General features: G+C 40.0%; 2 protein-coding genes across 2 annotated transcripts in view; one reads left to right on the plus strand and one right to left on the minus strand.

Moving 5' to 3' along the window:
• Positions 1-11,744, plus strand: part of LOC149463531 (histo-blood group ABO system transferase-like) — a 149,702-nt gene extending 137,958 nt beyond the window's left edge. The window contains exon 7 of the mRNA XM_089675065.1: positions 10,360-11,744. Coding sequence (XP_089531191.1) covers positions 10,360-11,128 — 769 coding nt within the window. The 3' untranslated portion in view covers positions 11,129-11,744. The remainder of the gene's footprint in view (positions 1-10,359) is intronic.
• Positions 1-18,456, minus strand: part of LOC149463526 (ficolin-1-B-like) — a 638,327-nt gene that overhangs the window by 478,263 nt on the left and 141,608 nt on the right. The gene's annotated exons all lie outside the window — the stretch shown is intronic.

The following is an 18,456-nucleotide window of genomic DNA, read 5'->3' on the forward strand; positions in this document are numbered from 1 at the left end:
GAACTTCCTAGCCTACAGTGGATGACCAACAACAGTGAAGATTAGGTTTTTTTAAATGCAAAGGTTTTATTGGAGTAGAGATGGCCCATAAATTGCTGTGGTAATAAAATTAAATCAGTAATTAAACAAGTGCAATCTCTCAGGATAAGAAGCATGAGGCTTCATCAGGAATACTTACAACAGTAGATGGCCAAGCAGGCAATTGCAAGTCACATGAAAAATATGCAAATATAAACATAACCTGCCAACTCTACCAAACCAGCCCAAGTGAAAACTATGCAACTAGTGCAGGAAACAGCTAATTGGTTTTTACTTTCAATCATTATTTCTTGAAATTTCAACATGACATAACAATGAGAACATGGTACATGAGAAGAAGTGATAAAGAACACATAGGAGTGTACAAAGTCTCATAGTTTCACAAGTCAAAGAGACTCAATTTACATGCAAACACACATAGAATTAGGGAGGGCAGTGCTCAATATCCCAGAACCACCATTCAAATTATCCCCCCAAAAACAAAGCAATAGTCACTCCAGACAGCTCCCTAAGATATCCTTCTCAACACCAGAAATGGTAACAGAATACCAGAAAGGAAAGAAAAAAAAAGAAAGGGAAGAGAAAAGGAGTCAAAAAGACAGGTCCAGAAAGAGATGTCAAGAAGGCCTCCACCACACTCTCCTGAGGGGAGCAATCACAATACATCATTCATATATTTAGCCAAATCTAGCCACTGTATCATGGAGCACACTGACAGCATTCTCCTGCATCATAATCCCGGTGATTTTATTCTTCGCCTGGGTCAGACACTGAGTGTTGCTTCTAAGCGTTAGCAATAGTCATTTTTGCACCTAATAGAACGTATAAAATCAGGCATTGCAAATGTCGAGGAACATCCTCCACTGATGCATTAAGTAAAGCAACAGAAGCTAATTGGTTCGTAGCAGATTTAACAATAACCAATCATACTGTTCTTTTTGTAAAAAAGTGTAGTTTTTGCAATTTGATCCTATATGGGTGCTACAATCAAATAAAATCAAATCTAAAGACTAGAAAGACTAAATTAACATACACTACATTGCCAAAAGAATTGGGACGCCTGCCTTTACACGCACATGAAGTTTAATGACATCCCAGTCTTAGTCCGTAGGGTTCAATATTGAGTTGGCCCGCCCTTTGCAGCTTTAACAGCTTCAACTCTTCTGGGAAAGCTGTCCACAAGGTTTAGGAATGTGTCTATGGGAATGTTCGACCATTTTTCCAGAAGCACATTTGTGAGGTCAGGTAATGATGTCAGACGAGAAGGCCTGGCTTCCAGTTTCCGCTCTAATTCATCCCAAAGGTGTTCTATCGGGTTGATAGTCAAGTTTCTCCACCCCAAACTCACTCCTCCATGTCATTATGGACCTTGCTTTGTGCCCTGGTGCACAGCCATGTTGGAACAGGAAGGTTACATAGTTACATAGTTAGTCTGGCTGAAAAAAGACAAAAGTCCATCCAGTTGCAGCATTAAAAAAAAAAAAAAAAAAGTTATAATCCTATACCCACAGTTGATCCAGAGGAAGGCACAAGAAACCCAGCAAAGCATGATCCAATTTGCTCCTGCTGGGAAAAAAAGGTGACATCCCCAAACTGTTCCTAGAAAGTTGGGAGCATGAAATTGTCCAAAATGTCTTGGTATGCTGACGCCTTAAGAGTTCCCTTCACTGGAACTAAGGGGCCAAGCCCAACCCTGAAAAACAACCCCTAACCATAATCCCCCCTCCACCAAACTTTACACTTGGCACAATGCAGTCATGTAAGTACCTTTCTCCTGGAAACAGCCAAACCCAGACATGACCATCGGATTGCCAGACAGAGAAGCATGATTCTTCACTTCAGAGAACACATCTCCACTGCTCTAGGGTCCAGTGGCAGCGTGCTTTCCGACATTTTGCATTGCACTTGGTGATGTAAGGCTTGGATGCAGCTACTCAGCCAAGGAAACCCATTCCATGAAGCTCTCTACGCACTGCTGTTGTCCTAATCTGAAGGCCACATGAAGTTTGGTGGTCTTTAGCTATTGACTCTGCAGATAGTTGGTGACTACTGCGCACTGTGCACTTCAGCATGTGCTGACCCCACTCTGTCATTTTACGTGGCCTACCACTTCTTGGCTGAGTTGCTGTTGTTCCCAGTTGCTTCTCCTTTGTTGTAATACCACTAACAGTTGACCGTAGAATATTTAGTAGCAAGGAAATGTCACGGATGGACTTATTGCACAGATGGCAACCTATCACAGTACCACGCTTGAATTCACTGAGCTCCTGAGAGCGACCCATTCTTTCACAAATGTTTGTAGAAGCAGTCTGCATGCCTAGGTGCTTGATTTTATACAACTGTGGCCATGGAGGTGATTGGAACACCTGAATCCAATGATTTGAAGGGGTGTCGCAATACTTGTGGCATTATAGTGTATATGAATTACAGACTTTTCTAACATATATTTCCTGCTATTTTATTTAACTTTGAACAGTATAATGGCATACAGTATGTGATTAGTTTTACTCTTAACAGAGTTTCACTCTTTTCTTCCTCCATATTGTTTTTTAATTTAGAAGTTACTATAAAATAACAAGAACAAGATTTTCTCAAGTTACTTCACTGGATTAAACTGGACACTACTGTATATGGCTTTACATTTGTATGTTAGATGCAGGTTCGAATGACAGCTGGAACATTATAGTGTACATAAAAACAAAACTCTTAGGGGTTTATTTACTAAAGCTGGTGAGTGCAAAATCACTTCTGCATAGAAACCAATTAGCTTTAAGACTCGGTTCACACTGACTTGGGATCTGACTTGTGAGACCCCAAGTTGTGAAATCCCATGTCAGTCAATGACAGCTGTCCTAATTAGCACTACTTAAGTTGCCCCAACTTTAGAAAAGGTTCCTGTACTACTTCAAGGTAATTTCTATCCGACTTGTGCCCATAGACTTTAATGGAAGTCACCTGCAAGTCAGATGCTCATCTATATTGATGTGATTTGGATCCGACACTACTGGAAGAATACCCAGGGAAAAGCACATGGCATGAAGGTCACAACATGAAATCACATCAAAGTCATACTAAAGTCACCAACAAATCGCCAGGAAGTTGCCTGGCAAAGTTGCACTGTACGTCGCGTGACATTAAGGTTGCAGTAGTGTGAACCGAGCCTTAAGGTTTTATTGTCAAAGCTTAATTGAACAAGCTGAGGATAGAAGCTGATTGTTTCTCTGCAGAAGAATCAACCCCTTAGTGTTGAATAGAGTATGGAAGGGTTAGAACCCCATGACAGGGTTTTATTGTAGTCTGTGTCCCACCGTTTGTACTGGTGACTACTGCTAGCAGAACAGAAAGTGATGTGAATTTTTGCAGTTTTGTCACTGGAACAGGAGTAGAAAGGAAATCTTTCAATGGGAACACTTTTTCTGGTGATAACTTTTAGGGAATTCCTGCTCTCTCTGGATAGATATCTCCTCACTTCCTGTTACATCTTTGGGACAGAAAGTGAAGTAAACTCTCCTCAGCAAAAAAAAAAACAAAAAAAAAACTTTCCTTACTCTATTAAAAAAATAGCTACATTTTAATTATCTTTCCCACTACACATCTAGGATTTTTTGGAAGACATACAGTACTGAGCAAATATTTTAGACAGGTGTGAACAAATGCTGTAAATTAAGCTTTCAGAAATAGAAGTGTTAATACTTTATTTTTCTCAATTAACAAAATGAGTAAAAAAAAGTAAATGAACATATGAGAAATCCAAATCAAACCAATATTTGGTGTGACCACCCATTGCCTTCAAAACAGCTTAAATTCTAGATGTAGTGCCCTCTAGGAAGATAGGATTTGTTGTATTTTAGTCAGAGGCTTGTTAGAAACCTGAGATGAGTCAGACTGGGAGTGAGTTAGTTAGTTCTCCTCAGCACAGGCTGGGAGGCTCTACAGGAGCCCTCCCACCCCTCCAGAAACTTGAAGAAAGGTGCTGGAGAGTAGAGCCTGGGAGGGGGCCCCAGGGTAGGAGTCCGCCTACAGGCTTCTTGCTGGAAAGAAGGATCTCCACTATGCCAAGTTTCCTAGGGAGGACAATCCCGTCAACAGGGAAGGAGCCAGCCCAGTGTAAGGCCTGAAAGCAGCTACAACCCACCAAGTGTGACAGGACAGTGTGAGTACTTCTACACCCCCTGGGCCAGATAAATGGAGAGGGCAAGACCCTCATTCTCATGCTTCTCATCCGGGACTACTTAATTGTCAGATCTTGCAATTCCTTGCCCAGGGATACCCTCAGTGCAGCTAAGGGACAGAGCAAATATTAATCTGAGGTCTGAGGAGGCACATCAAGGGGACTTCAGTGCTATTTTTTCTGGTCCACATTTTGTACAGTGTACAGGTTGCTAAAAAGTTTGTCCTCAAGTATGGGATCCTTGGGCATCCCATATATCCCTAGACCCCATCCAAGTTGTTAACCCCTCAATAAAAACAACAAAAAAAGCTCAACGACTGTTTTACTGACTCCATGTGCGAAGATTTGGAAAGTTCGTGTTGCCTGGCAGTGCAGAGCTTAGGGGGACCCAATAAAACTCAGCAGCTCCTGTGGGGGTAGCACTACATAGGAACTCGGCAGGTAAGTTGTTCAAAAGTCTTGGAGAACTAATTACAGATCTTCAGTGGATATAGGCTGTCTCAAATCCTTCTCTACAGACTCGATGATGTTGAGATCAGGGTTGAGATGTTGAGGTTGAGATGTTGAGATGTGGGTGCCAAACTACCACTTCCAGGATTCCTTGTTCTTCTTTACACTTAACACTTTACACTTCTTAACCTCCCTGGCGATATGATTATTTCAGATTTTTGGTGCTGAAAGCGGTACCATTTTTTTGCATGGAAATATGTATTTTTTTTATTGTAGGCTGTCATTTTTAGGAAAAACTCACTGAAATCTGTCCGAACAAGAGTCTAGTAAACATCCCGGGTATGATAAAATTTGAAACACAAAATCATAAATTATAATTTAATAAATAATCATAAAAATAATATAAAAATAATAAAAAATTTAATTCAATAATATAATCAAACCAAAAACACTGAAATGTGAAATAGAGCGCCAAGTTCGCACATTGCTGAGCTCAGTCGCAAAATCGTTTTCAGTGTCTGATGACGAATTTCCCCCACGAATCATTATCACTCAATTCTGCAAGTGGTTCTGATTTACTATCGCTGTTCTCTAGCTGATCTAAACCGCTTTTGACCTAAAGGGACACTTTTTGGACGCCATGGACGTTTCTCAGTTTCCAGGCAGAAAGAACAGACAAAATGCAGGCAGGGCACAGGACAAAGCACTAGGGACAACATGTATGTGAAATTGGTTGAGACAGCAATGTTTTACTATGTAAAATGTAAAAAAAAAAAAATGACATTTTTTAATATTTTTAAATTTCCCGCCGCCGGCGGCGCCTGTACGTCCCGACGTCACAGGGACAGGACACAGAAGCCGGATGTCGGCATCGGCCGGAGGAGATGGCCGGGGACGCTGCAGGGGACACATTGTGGGAGCGCAGGGTAAGGTAAGTGAAGAACACTTGCCGGAGCAGTGCCGCAGGGTAAGCCCGAGTGTAGCTCGGGGTTACCGCTTTTGGTACTGAAATGTTACCCCGAGCTACACTCGGGAATACCGCCAAGGAGGTTAATGGCATTGGCTGAATATTTGGGATCATTGCCCTGCTGCAGAATAAATTTGGAGCCAATCACACGCCTCCCTAATGGTATGGCTTGATGGATAAGTATGTGCCTGTATTTCTCAGCATTGAGGATAACATTGATCCTGACAAATCTCCAACTCCATTTGCAGAAATGCAGCCCCAAACTTGCAAGGAACCTCCATCATGCTTTACTGTTGCCTGCAGGCACTCATTATTGTACCGCTTTCCAGCCCTTCTGCAAACAAACTGCCACCTGCTACAGCCAAGTTTTTAAAATTTTGACTTATCGGTCCAGAGCACCTGTTGCCATTATTCCGCACACCAGTTGCTATGTGTTTGTGCAAATAGCCTTGTTTCCACATTGAAGGTATGGCTTTTTGGCTCCAATTCTTCCATGAAAACCACTTCTGAACATGCTTCGGACATTTGATTGGTGTAGCTGGGTCCCACTAGGTTCTGCCAGATATGTGCTGATTGCACTGCTGGACATCTTCCAGTATCGAAGAGAAGTAAACATGATGTGTCTTTCTTCTACTCCATAAAGTTTCCTTGGCTAAGGCTGCATCTATGGTCCTCAATATTACCCTATCAATAATGTCCTCAATCCTGAGAAATATGGGCAGATACTTATCCATCATACCATACCTGGGGTTACATGAAGAAACAGATATAGGACAGCCTACATCCACAGAAGCTCTGTTGTTAGCTCTCCAAGATGTTTGGGACGACCTATCTGCCGTGTTCCTTCAAAAACTGTGCAAGAATTGATGCTGGTTTCAATGCAAAGGGTGATCACACCAAATATTGGCTTAATTTGGATTTTAGAAGACTGTATGTCTTCTAAAAAAAATTCTAGATATGTAGTGGGAAAGAGAATTAAAATGTATCTATGTCTTTTCAGGAAGTGATTTGTCATTGATTTTCAGGAAGTGATTTGTCATTGATTTTCAGGAAGTGATTTGTCATTGATTTGGCCTGGATTTCTCTTCTGCTCATTTACTAAAACTTTTTCACAATAATAGGCATTTGCACGAGTACAAATACTCATGCAAATGCTCTCATACTAAAACCGATACATTCAAGCAGGCCTGGATTGGACATAAGGCACTCCGAGCATTTTCCCAGTGGGCCAGGACCACATGTCCTAACAAGAGTAGGTGGGGCCCAAAGCAGATCCCCCTTCAGCCAGTGCCCCTCACCCAGCCTCTCCATGGTTGCCCATTGAGTTCACGACATGGCTGTCTGGGTTGGAGGGCTGAAAATAGTGCTCTCTGCTGTGAGCTGTGAGGGGACCCCATCTCTTGGTCTTGGGATAGGTGTCACTTCTGTGCTGCTGCCTACCACAGAAACGTGGAGGGAGCTGGACTCCGGAGAGAAAGTGAGTGCCACTGCCAGTGATGACTGATCCCTTCTCCACTCAGCACTGCCACTGACTGGACCCAATCCCCCTCTCCACCGCTGCAATTGATCCCACCCACGCCCCCCCAGCACTGCCACTTACTGATCCCATCCCCCCATTAGCACTGCAACCCATCCAATCCCCCCCACCAGCACTGCTACTCATCCCATTCCCCCCAGCACTGCCACTCATCCCCCCCCCCCCCCCCAGTACTGCCACTCATCTCACTCTTCCTCCCATTATATGAATATATAAATTCATACACTGCTCGGCTACCTCTAAATCTGTCACATGAAATGATATGACACTAAAAATAGGTATCGGTAATTGGTATTGGCGAGTACTTGAGAAGAAGTACTCATACTTGGTCTTAAAAAACTGGTGTCAGTGCATCCCTACTATGTAGATCGTAGTAAGTCTAAAACAGTTGTACAGTCAGATTGTAATGCGTTCAGCCACCTAGCAGAGTGAGGCCCTAAGATGACCGTAGTAGCTGTAGATGTTTTCTGGGCCATAGATGGGCCTCCAAGCACACATAAACTCTACTTAGGGCAATGCAGGAGGAAGGGAGAGTTGTGTGCAGAAAGTCCCTGTACTGGAGGACACAGCAGAAGTTGTGCAAGATTTTCTAACCATTTCTTTTCTTCACCAAGAATGCTCATTCTGGATTATAGCATGCTGTCCTGTTGTTATTGAATCAACATCTAATCCAACAAAAGAGATTGCATTGGAAGATTGCTGTCTAATGTCTAAGGGCTATAAATAGAAGGAAAGGTCACAAGACTAGTGTAGTATGTTTTAGAAAGATTTATAAAAGTTACAGTTGTGTCCAAAATTATTCAACCCCCAATGCTGTAAAGGGGTTTAGGGACTATAGTGTACATTTGGAATTGTATTCAGAATCAAATCCTACAAGGACGTTGTAACTACCCAAATGCAACTAAAATGACATCAATTGTTTATGTAATACAGTAGTAAATGGTTCTTATGTGGTTTCTTCATTGCCACAATTATTCAACCCCTTAAAGACTACCACTCTGAAGAACAGAGGTTCATACAGGTGCTTTCCATCAGGTATTGAAAACACCTGTGGATGTCACCGAGCAGCAATCAAGCATAATAAGCACCAATTAGGCAGCTTTAAAATGACTGTGATACTCAGCTCCTTCTAGACATTTACTGGTGTGGTTACAAACATGGTGAAGGCAAGAGAATGGTCCAGGAAGACAAGAGAAGAGGTGATTTCTCTTCACAGGAAGGGCAATGGCTATAAGAAGATTGCAAAGATGTTAAACATACCAAGAGACACCTTAGGAAGCATCATTCGCAAATTCAAGGCAAAGGGCACTGTTGAAACGCTACCTGGTCGTGGCAGAAAGAAGATGCTGACTTCGACTGCTGTGCGCTACCTGAAGCGTAGAGTGGAGAGAAGTCCCCGTGTGACTGCTGAGGAACTGAGAAAAGATTTGTCAGATGTGGGTACAGAAGTTTCAGCCCAGACAATAAGACGCACACTGCGTAATGAAGGCCTCCGTGCCAGAACTCCCAGGCGTACCCCCTTGCTGTCTCCAAAGAATAAGAAGAGTCGACTGCAGTATGCCAAAAGCCATGTGGACAAACCACAAAAGTTGTGGGATAGTGTTCTGTGGACTGATGAAACAAAATTAGAACTGTTTGGGCCCATGGATCAACGCTATGTTTGGAGGAGGAAGAACAAGGCCTATGATGAAAAGAACACCTTGCCTACTGTGAAGCATGGTGGAGGGTCAATCATGCTTTGGGGCTGTTTTGCTTCTGCAGGTACAGGGAAGCTTCAGCGTGTGCAAGGTACCATGAATTCTCTTCAGTACCAGGAGATATTGGATGGAAACGTGATGCAGTCCGTCACACACCTGAGGCTTGGGAGACGTTGGACCTTTCAACAGGACAATGATCCCAAGCATACCTCCAAGTCCACTAGAGCATGGTTGCAGAGGAAAGGCTGGAACATTTTGGAGTGGCCATCGCAGTCACCAGACTTAAATCCGATTGAGAACCTCTGGTGGGACTTAAAGAAAGCAGTTGCAGTGCGCAAGCCTAAGAATGTGACTGAACTGGAGGCCTTTGCCCATGAAGAATGGGCGAAGATACCCGTAGATCGCTGCAAGACACTTGTGTCAAGCTATGCTTCACGTTTAAAAGCTGTTATAACTGTAAAAGGATGCTGTACTAAGTACTAAGATTGAATGTCACTTGGGGGTTGAATAAAACTGATAATGCTGTGAGCACAGAAAAGACATTTGTGGTTATTTCATTATAACTGTTATGTTATATTTGTCTGACCTACAAGTGCCTCTTTAATGTAAATGTAAGCAAGATGACTGAATGATCAAAAGCAATGTCAAACTGGCCAAAACACTCAATTTCAGTGGGGGTTGAATAATTTTGGCCACAACTGTAAGTATTGCTCTCACATAAAAGTAAAAATACTTCGGTTATTTAGGAATGTTCCAGTCTGAGTCTTGCTATTTTACCCCATGATCATCCCTTGTGGTCATCCTTAGGCTTGAACTTTTTATAGTATTCATGCATTATCCTTTTAAATATTAGAGTCATTTTATCATTCTGTCTTTTAATCTCCTGGCATTTTTTGCATATTCATTTGTCTCTTTTTTCCATTATCCAATGAAGTTATTGAAAGTAATATAACAAATAGTTTCCACTTTTTACCCTGGCAATTATCAGTGAACGTCATTAGACAATTATATTTCTTAATATCTAAGGGAACTGTTACTGTAGTAGGGTTCTAGTAACACACAGACATTGCAGGTAGTCCATTAAAAAAAATCATCTTTGATCCATCTTTGATTTCCAACAAAATATGCATTATATATGGCTAAATGGCAATGAGCACATGCCATAAATGCATCTCTACGGGATGTCACCTGAGCGCCTCGCACTCAAAGTGTAATCATAAAGGGAGCATTGCTGCCTTCCTAATATCAGAGATCCTCTCCATTTCAAACCACTAGAGAGGAGGAAGAGGAACTCTTATGACCTACAAGAAGACACCTACAAAACTATAAAAAAAAATGCTAAGAAGTATTAAAGGGGGTGGGACTGTGCAGAATGAGGGCTAATAACATACATCAATTTATTAAAAATCAGGTCATCGAAATGTCTGTTACAAAGTGTAACCTGTTACATCTAATTTATAAATATCTGAATACTAAGATGCGTTGACTTGTTTTTCAGGTATACAGTCTTTGTCAAGACCTTTATTGACACCGCTGAACAGTTCTTCATGGTGGGACATAAAGTCAACTATTATGTGTTTACAGACCGTACTGAAAATATTCCCAATTTCACTCTCCCTGAAGGAAGGCAGTTGGTCATCTTGGAAGTTCCCAGTTATAAACGATGGCAGGATGTGTCCATGAGGCGCATGGAGATGATACGTGATCATGCACATCAACGTTTCTACAAAGAAGTGGATTTCTTGGTTTGTGTGGATGTAGACATGAAGTTCAGCGACTCTGTTGGGGTGGAAATATTAAGCGATGTGTTTGGCACATTACATCCTGGTTTTTACAATGCACAACGCGATCATTTCACTTACGAGCGAAGACAGAAGTCAGAAGCTTACATTCCTACAGATGAAGGAGACTTCTATTATGCAGGAGGGTATTTTGGTGGTACAGTGGCAGAAGTGTATAAATTAACCAATTTCTGCCATAACGCCATGATGACTGATAAGAACAATAGCATCGAAGCTGTCTGGCATGATGAAAGCTATCTGAATAAATATTTTCTTTACCACAAGCCAACCAAGATCTTGTCCCCAGAATATCTGTGGGACAATGGTTTTGGTGTTCCAGAATTCCTCAAGAGAAGACGGTTTGTTGCTGTGCCCAAAAATCACAATGCAATTAGGAACAAAAGGGCACTGCAGCAGAATCCTGGATACAAAAAGGTAGAAAACCTAAAATTTCATTTTGGAAGTCCATATATTTTCCAGCATTAGTAACTTTAAAAAAATTGGATACCTTAATTTCAAAGTGTCTGCAGTCAAATAACTTTTAAACGCATTTAAAGTGTTTAGGGTAAGATGTTTGTTAATACATACACTACATACACCCAAACCTGCTGTTACCACAATCTACCACTGACAGTAGTCTATGCTTGGAGGAAGAAGCTCTTGCTGTGCAATAACACCTTTGCTTTGTGGGAGCAAGGGTAGAACCTTAAAGTGGAACTTCAGCTTACACCTAACAGCTTAAAATTGTCCCCTCCCCTTGTTAACACATATGATACCTAACATGTGTAAGAAAGATGTATATTGTATACATACCTATTTTCAGGCCACCCCGGTACAGTCACATGATCTGGCTCCCCTGTGTAAGGCAGTGTGGCTTCTGGGGAGAGAAGGGAGTGCCGTCAATATATGGGCCATTGAAGCCTATGGGTGACATCACCAATCCAGGCTTTACCAGTTGTCGGAATCCTCTCTCCTCTCCCCTGCTGCTGGCTGACATAGAGGGGATCATGTAACCAGACTAGAGTGGCTCAAAAATATGAGGGGCATTCAAGTCAAACTGGGACTTTTGAGTTTATATAATAAAAGAACAAATTTGAAAGAGTGGAAACTGCATTTATTTTTCAACATACTTCCCTGCTACATTTATACACTTACTACAACATTTGAACCATCCTAGGACAGCCTGCTTCACTTCACCATCAGTGTGTTCACCATTTCCACAGAAAGATTAATCTCTTGTGCAATTTCATGACAGGTTATGCGTGGATTATCCAGGATCAGGCGTTCCATGTGCTGAATGTTCACAGGAATGACTTCTGTGGGCTGGGAACCACCACGGCCGGGATCGTCACTGACGGACATACAGCCATCTTTGAAACATTTACACCATTTCAAATGTTTTACTGCAGCTAAACGTCTCATCACTGTACTGTGCTTGATGTTTTCTGTAGAAATCCATGGGTTTTACTCCTTAGTTCACAAGAAACTTTATAACCACACACTGTTCCATGCATGCACTAACACTGTTGTCTGCCTTTTTGTTGATCTCTGGCCTGGCCCACAACACATGTGCCACCTATCAGTAATAGGACACAGTTGCCACTTACTACTGCATGTAGTACCGCCATGCTAGTATCCCTTTTTATACCTGGAAAATTTAAAGTCCCGATTTGTCTTGAACGTTCTTCGTAGGTAAGTATATTCATCTTTCTCACATAGGTTAGTTAGCATAGGTTAAAAAAAATAGGTTGCGCTTAAATACATACAAAAGTGTAACAAAAAATGTAACAAAACAATAAGAAACAATATTTTAAATCAAAATAAAATACAGCAAAAACGAAAAAGTTCAAAAGTTAAAAAAATCAATAATGTCCAAAATAATTAATCACCAAGTGAATCCACCACCAAAAATGGTTAAATAGAACTCACCAGAGTAATATGCTGATTGTTGAAAAACCAGCATATAGTACTTGTTACTCTGGGAGCAATAAATAATATGGTGACAGCAACACTGAAGAAATGAGGGATGAACTCCAACAGATGATGTGCTGCAAAGCTGAAAATCCACTCCAAAGGTGATTTATTATCCAAACTGAGAGATGATCAGTGTAATATTAATTTTTTAATATCCAAACTTTAATTCGGTCTTTAGTAGTTTTTGAAATATATGCTGGCAGAATATATCCCCTATTAATTGGATGTGAATGTGAGGTTTTGTATTTAAGTGGTCAGATGTGAATTATTTGTGTTTGAGTCTAGGTAATCAGTAGAGGTTTAAAGTCATGTTTTCTTTTAAAATACTCATGTAATGTATACCATACTGTGAATTCGTTTAATGAGTCTGAGAGTTTAAATTGTAGTCATAAATCATGGATTTTGACAGTTGTATGTAATATAAGAACTTCAGAAACCTTTCTCATAGTCTGTATGTCAATCATGATAATGACTTGGTGGTTTGAATGGGAACATCTGTTTCTATTCAAACTAGGAGTGATTATGGGAGTGGTTTAGAAGCCCGCGAATTTGAAACAAAGCTTAATGGGAGGATCTAATTTCTTATGCATTTTAAGTATGCAGCTTTTCAAACAACGAGGCAGAAGTTTCTCAGATAGACTACACTTCACTTCATTCACTCACACACACAGAGACATTCTTTTCACACACTCTTACTCAAAGCACATGCTTGGACAAAGAACAACTAAACTAGGCCAAGAAAACTTCTATCTAAGCTATGCAAAGGAACTACATTATTTCCTAATATCCAAGGCAATTTATTCTTTATTTTTATTTCATTTTAAGCTACATATGTCTGAATTTACTGTTTTTTATTGACTTTGTATTTTTGGTGTGTGATCAAATAAAGTCACACTGCTCATACTGACCTGGTTTTCATAAGGATTTCTTCCCACAACCATCTACAAGAACCTAGAAATATTAATAGAGTTTTTTCATAACTCTGGAAATCTAACATTATTGGCGAGTGCCAGCCATTCGATTTTTCCACGTTTTTTCAATTTATCCTCGCTTCTTCAGAGGGGATTGAGATGAACTATTGCTATTGATTAAGCTTCGGAAAGATTGCAGAACCTGGAACGGAAAACGTTGGTTGTGGAGATCTGAGGATTCAAGTGGTGACCAGAAAAGTCTCTAAGTCAGGACAAAAGAGGAAATTTACTACATTCGGTGAGTAGAAAAATGGAATTTATTGATTCATTAGCTAATGAAAGTAAATTGGAATTTCAAGGTTTAGCTAGCCATGCTTCTGATACTGGTTTATGGAAAGCTATGTATGATCAATGTATGCAGGCTAATGTTGATATTGATAGCTCTAGATTTACGTTTAATAAGATGAAAAGAAAATTGCGTAACATTGTGAAGCTAGTTAGAGTTTTCAATTCTATGGTATTTGAATTGCCAGAGAAAAATGTGGTTTGTGTTGTTAAGACAGATAGCAAAAATGTCTTACAGAGTACAGACATGCAGGATACTGTTGGATCCAATTGTGCAAACTGTGAAACTTTTTGTACCTATATTGAACATCTTGAGCAAGAAATTGAATCTCAAAATGTTGCAATATTAAAAAATAAGCAAATAGCTGTGGTGTCGAAGAAAAAACAATCAGAAACGGCCCAAGCCTCATTTATCCCGGACTCACCCAGGGGTGATGAGGAAGGCAGTGAGACTACTGTTCAGAGACAGAAATTACTTGCTAGAGCATCTAAGTTGAAGTTACAGATTCAGGATCAGTTAATGAAAATATTGAAGGATATACCAGCATATAACATGAGAGAAAATTCATTCCATAATTCCGATGTTTTTGAGAATTTTTGTGATAGGTTTCAATTAACTGATGGGCAAAGAAATCGCATTTTTGGGTTGTGGATCCCCAGTTTTATGGCTCGTAGGTTAGTCAAGACTCCTTTCATGAATGAGGATGATATGGAAATTCATAGCAATGCTACTGATAGACTACGACAGTTATTACTGTTCACAACAGGAGAGGAGACACCTAGTTTGGAAATTTTAGACTCCTTAAGAGCTACTATTAATGATGATCCATATGATTTTAGGATCAGATTTTCTAAGGCATACAGGATGATTTTTAATTTACAAGATGAGACCCCTGCTATGGTCAAGGATTTTGTAAAAAAATTTAAGTACCTTGATCCAGCATCTTTATTGATTGCTAATGAAAAGGATAATTTGGATGACGCTGCCTATATTATTGACAAAATTAGGAGACAATTAAAGCTAAATAATGTAAGACCAAAAATTGCTTTAATTGAGAATAATTATCCTAAGACTGATAGTCAGGATAAATTCAAGACAGGAAATGCTGCCCCCCGCAGGAATGACAGAGTAAGACAAGGGAATCAAAGACCACTCACTTGTTACTATTGTGCAAAACCAGGGCATTTGAAATGGCAGTGTAGGAAGTTTTTGAAAGACATTCAGATGAGAAATTTGGGTAAAGAAAATGGACTTATTTCTCCTGAACCGTCAGCTCCAATTCGTTCACAGGAAGTTAAGTCATCTTCACCCTACGCTCCTCTGATCAGAGAGATTAGTGAAATGTCAATTAGTAATGGAGGAAATGTGAACAACTCACATTCATCCAATACTTCAAGACAGCCACTATTACCTTCACCATGACTAGCAAAAGAAAAGGAAGTTGAACTCCATTGTCTGGAATATGTAGCTCCAATTTTCTTGGACAAGTGTGGCCGCCCTTATGTAAAAGCTAAAATTAATGGACAGAAATCTTCTATTTTATTGGATTCAGGAGCTCAAATAAGTGTTTTAGGCATGAAAATACCAATTCCATTTAATGCAACAGTATGCACAGTTGTAGGTTTCAATGGAAAAGGTGATGTTCAAGCTAAAAAATGTAAAAATGTGTCTTTTGAAATACCAGGATGTTCGCAAATGGAGATAGACTTTTGGTATTGTCAAGGATCAGAGAACATTATTGGTGCTGATGTTTTGTCTCAAAGAGGGTGGATACTTGATTTAGCCAATGGCATTGTTTGGCAGGGCTCTGCTAATCGTAAGCCTATGGTAATTGACCCAACAGATTATTGTGAAGTCGGTAGCATCTGTTTGACAGAAGCAATTGATGCTGACTATAAATGGCCAGATACTGGAGATAATCTAGAATTGAAACATTTAGTACAACTACACAAAAAACTGTGGAGTCAAGGTAAAAATGAAGCTGGATTGTTCAAAAATATTGAAGTTAATATTCAAGGCAAAGACCATCCCCCATTAAAACAATACAAGTTGCCGCCAGAATCTGATGAACCTGTATCAGTAATCATACAAGAACTTTTGGAACAGGGTATCATCAGGAAAGCTAATTCAGTTACTAATAATCCTTTGTGGGTAGTGGCAAAGCGTGATGACCCTAGTGCATATAGATTATTGATAGATCTAAGAATGCTAAACAAATACACTCCAAGTTGTACACCCATTGTGGCAGAAACTCCAGACATCATGTCACAAATAAATGCCAATGCGAAAGTGTTCTCTGTTCTTGACATTGCAAATGGATTTTTTAGTATTAAATTGGCTGAGAGTTGCCAATACAAGTTTTCATTTGTCCACAAAAATGTCCAATATTGTCTCAAACGTCTTCCAAAAGGATATCATTCTGCTAAGTATATCTTACATCAGGCATTAGCAAATGTTTTGTCTAAATTTTCTAGACCTGATTGTTTAATTCAATATGTAGATGATATCTTGCTTATGACGAATTCTGAAACTGAACACAGGACTCTCTTAGCAGAATTGTTTACACTTCTGCAAGATGAAGGTCTCAAGCTGAATACACGCAAAGTTCAGCTCATGAAAAATGAAGTAAAATTTCTTGGAGTTTTGATTGGTCCAGGAAAGAGACAGCCTTTACAGGAAAGAATTGAGTCTATTGCGTCACTTCCTGTACCAACAACATTCAAAGCACTGAGACAGTTTCTGGGTTTGGTAAATTTCTCTAGAGATTTTATCGAATCATTTGCAGAAAAAGCCAAACCATTGTATGATTTGTTGAAGTACAATGAGGAAAATGTATTTGGTCCCTGGACAGAAATACAGCAAAAAGCTTTTGAGATGTTGAAAAATGATTTGCAAACAGCTCCAGCTTTGGCTACTGTTGATAAGCAAGCACCATTTGCTTTGCAAGTGCATGCTTCAGAAACTGCAATCTCAGCTGTCTTGATTCAGAAACAGGGAGGAGTCTGGAGAAGTCTTGGATACTTCTCACGTCTGCTTACCCCAGTAGAGAAAGGTTTTGATGATTGTGTCAGACAACTTGTGGGAGTACATTATGCAGTAAAAGCAACAGAGCATATTGTAGGATTCAACAAAATTATTCTACAAACTCCACATAGCACTTTGAAGTTTCTTTTTGAGAAAAATGTTCCTGGAGTTTCCAACCAAAGATTTTCTCAATGGTTGTTGGCTCTATCACCTAAGCAAATACAGGTTGAACATAATGCCAAGTATGTCCTACCTCAGTTGATGGAATACAACGGGTTAGAACATGAATGTCTATGTGAAGTCCAAGAAACTTCCTCTCCTCTTTTCCGTAGAGAGGCAGAGAAAATTGATGAACCTGTATTTGTTGATGGTTCTAGATACTGTATGTCAGGTAATTATTACAGTGGATATTCAATTTGGTATCCAGAGCGTAATTATTCCATACAGCACAAATTGCCAGGACATTTTTCAGCTCAAAGGGCAGAACTTGAAGCAGTAAAAACTGTGTTGACATTAGACAAGGAAGAGAACAGAAGTCCATTAGTGATCTACAGTGACAGTTCATATGTTGTACGTTCCCTGACAGATTATTTACCAATTTGGAAACGTAGAGGTTTTGTAGATGCATCTAACAAAGTCCTAGTGCACAAAGAGACACTTGAATCAATTTTTAAGCTAGCAGAGGAAAATCCTATTGCCTATGCAATTGTAAAAATTCCATCTCATAGGAAGGACAATGATGAGATGAGTGTAGGCAATAGAACAGCTGATCTCTTAGCCAAGGAAGCAGCTTTACATGGAGTACCAGTGATGCAGTCTGAACCAGTCTCAGTTAATGTTGTTAGGAAGACAGACACACAGATTCCCTCCTTTGCAGAAGAACAGAAAAGGGATCCATCTCTTTCTGCTTCTCAGGTTGATCCAAAATTTCCCTTTGTATGTGAATACGGAATTTTGTTTCATGACTTACACGGGTTTCTGCGTCCTGTTATACCGCAGCATCTACAGGTAGAATTTACAAAATACAATCACGAAAGCCTAGGTCACATAGGTAAACAAAGATTGCTTGAAATACTCAAGGAAAAATTTTACTGGGACAAAATGGAAGAAACAGTAGACAGTGTAGTTCAATCTTGTCTAATCTGTGCTCAAGTGAATCCTCGACCAAAGGGTCAAAAACCTCCATTACAAAGAACTCCTCCAGCAGATGGACCATGGTCCACATTACAACTAGACTATATAGGACCGTTACCTACAGGTAAAAATGGGTACAGGTATGCTTTAGTTGTAGTTGATGTTTTCTCGAAATGGATTGAAATCTTGCCTGTTCGCAAAGATGATGCATTAACAACTGCTAAAATGCTAATTAATCATGTTTTTCCAGTCTGGGGTATACCAACAAACCTCAGTAGTGACAGAGGAACCCACTTCACAGGTAAAATAATGCAGGCAATGTGTAAAATCTTGGGTATACAACAGAGATTTCATGTGCCCTATCATCCACAATCTGCAGGTATTGTGGAAAGAATGAATAGGACTGTCAAATCAAGGATTGCAAA

This window comes from Staurois parvus, unplaced genomic scaffold (assembly GCF_062004578.1).
Source record: "Staurois parvus isolate SC_StPar_1 unplaced genomic scaffold, SC_StPar_1.0 ptg000154l, whole genome shotgun sequence".
Classification (NCBI taxonomy): domain Eukaryota; kingdom Metazoa; phylum Chordata; class Amphibia; order Anura; family Ranidae; genus Staurois; species Staurois parvus.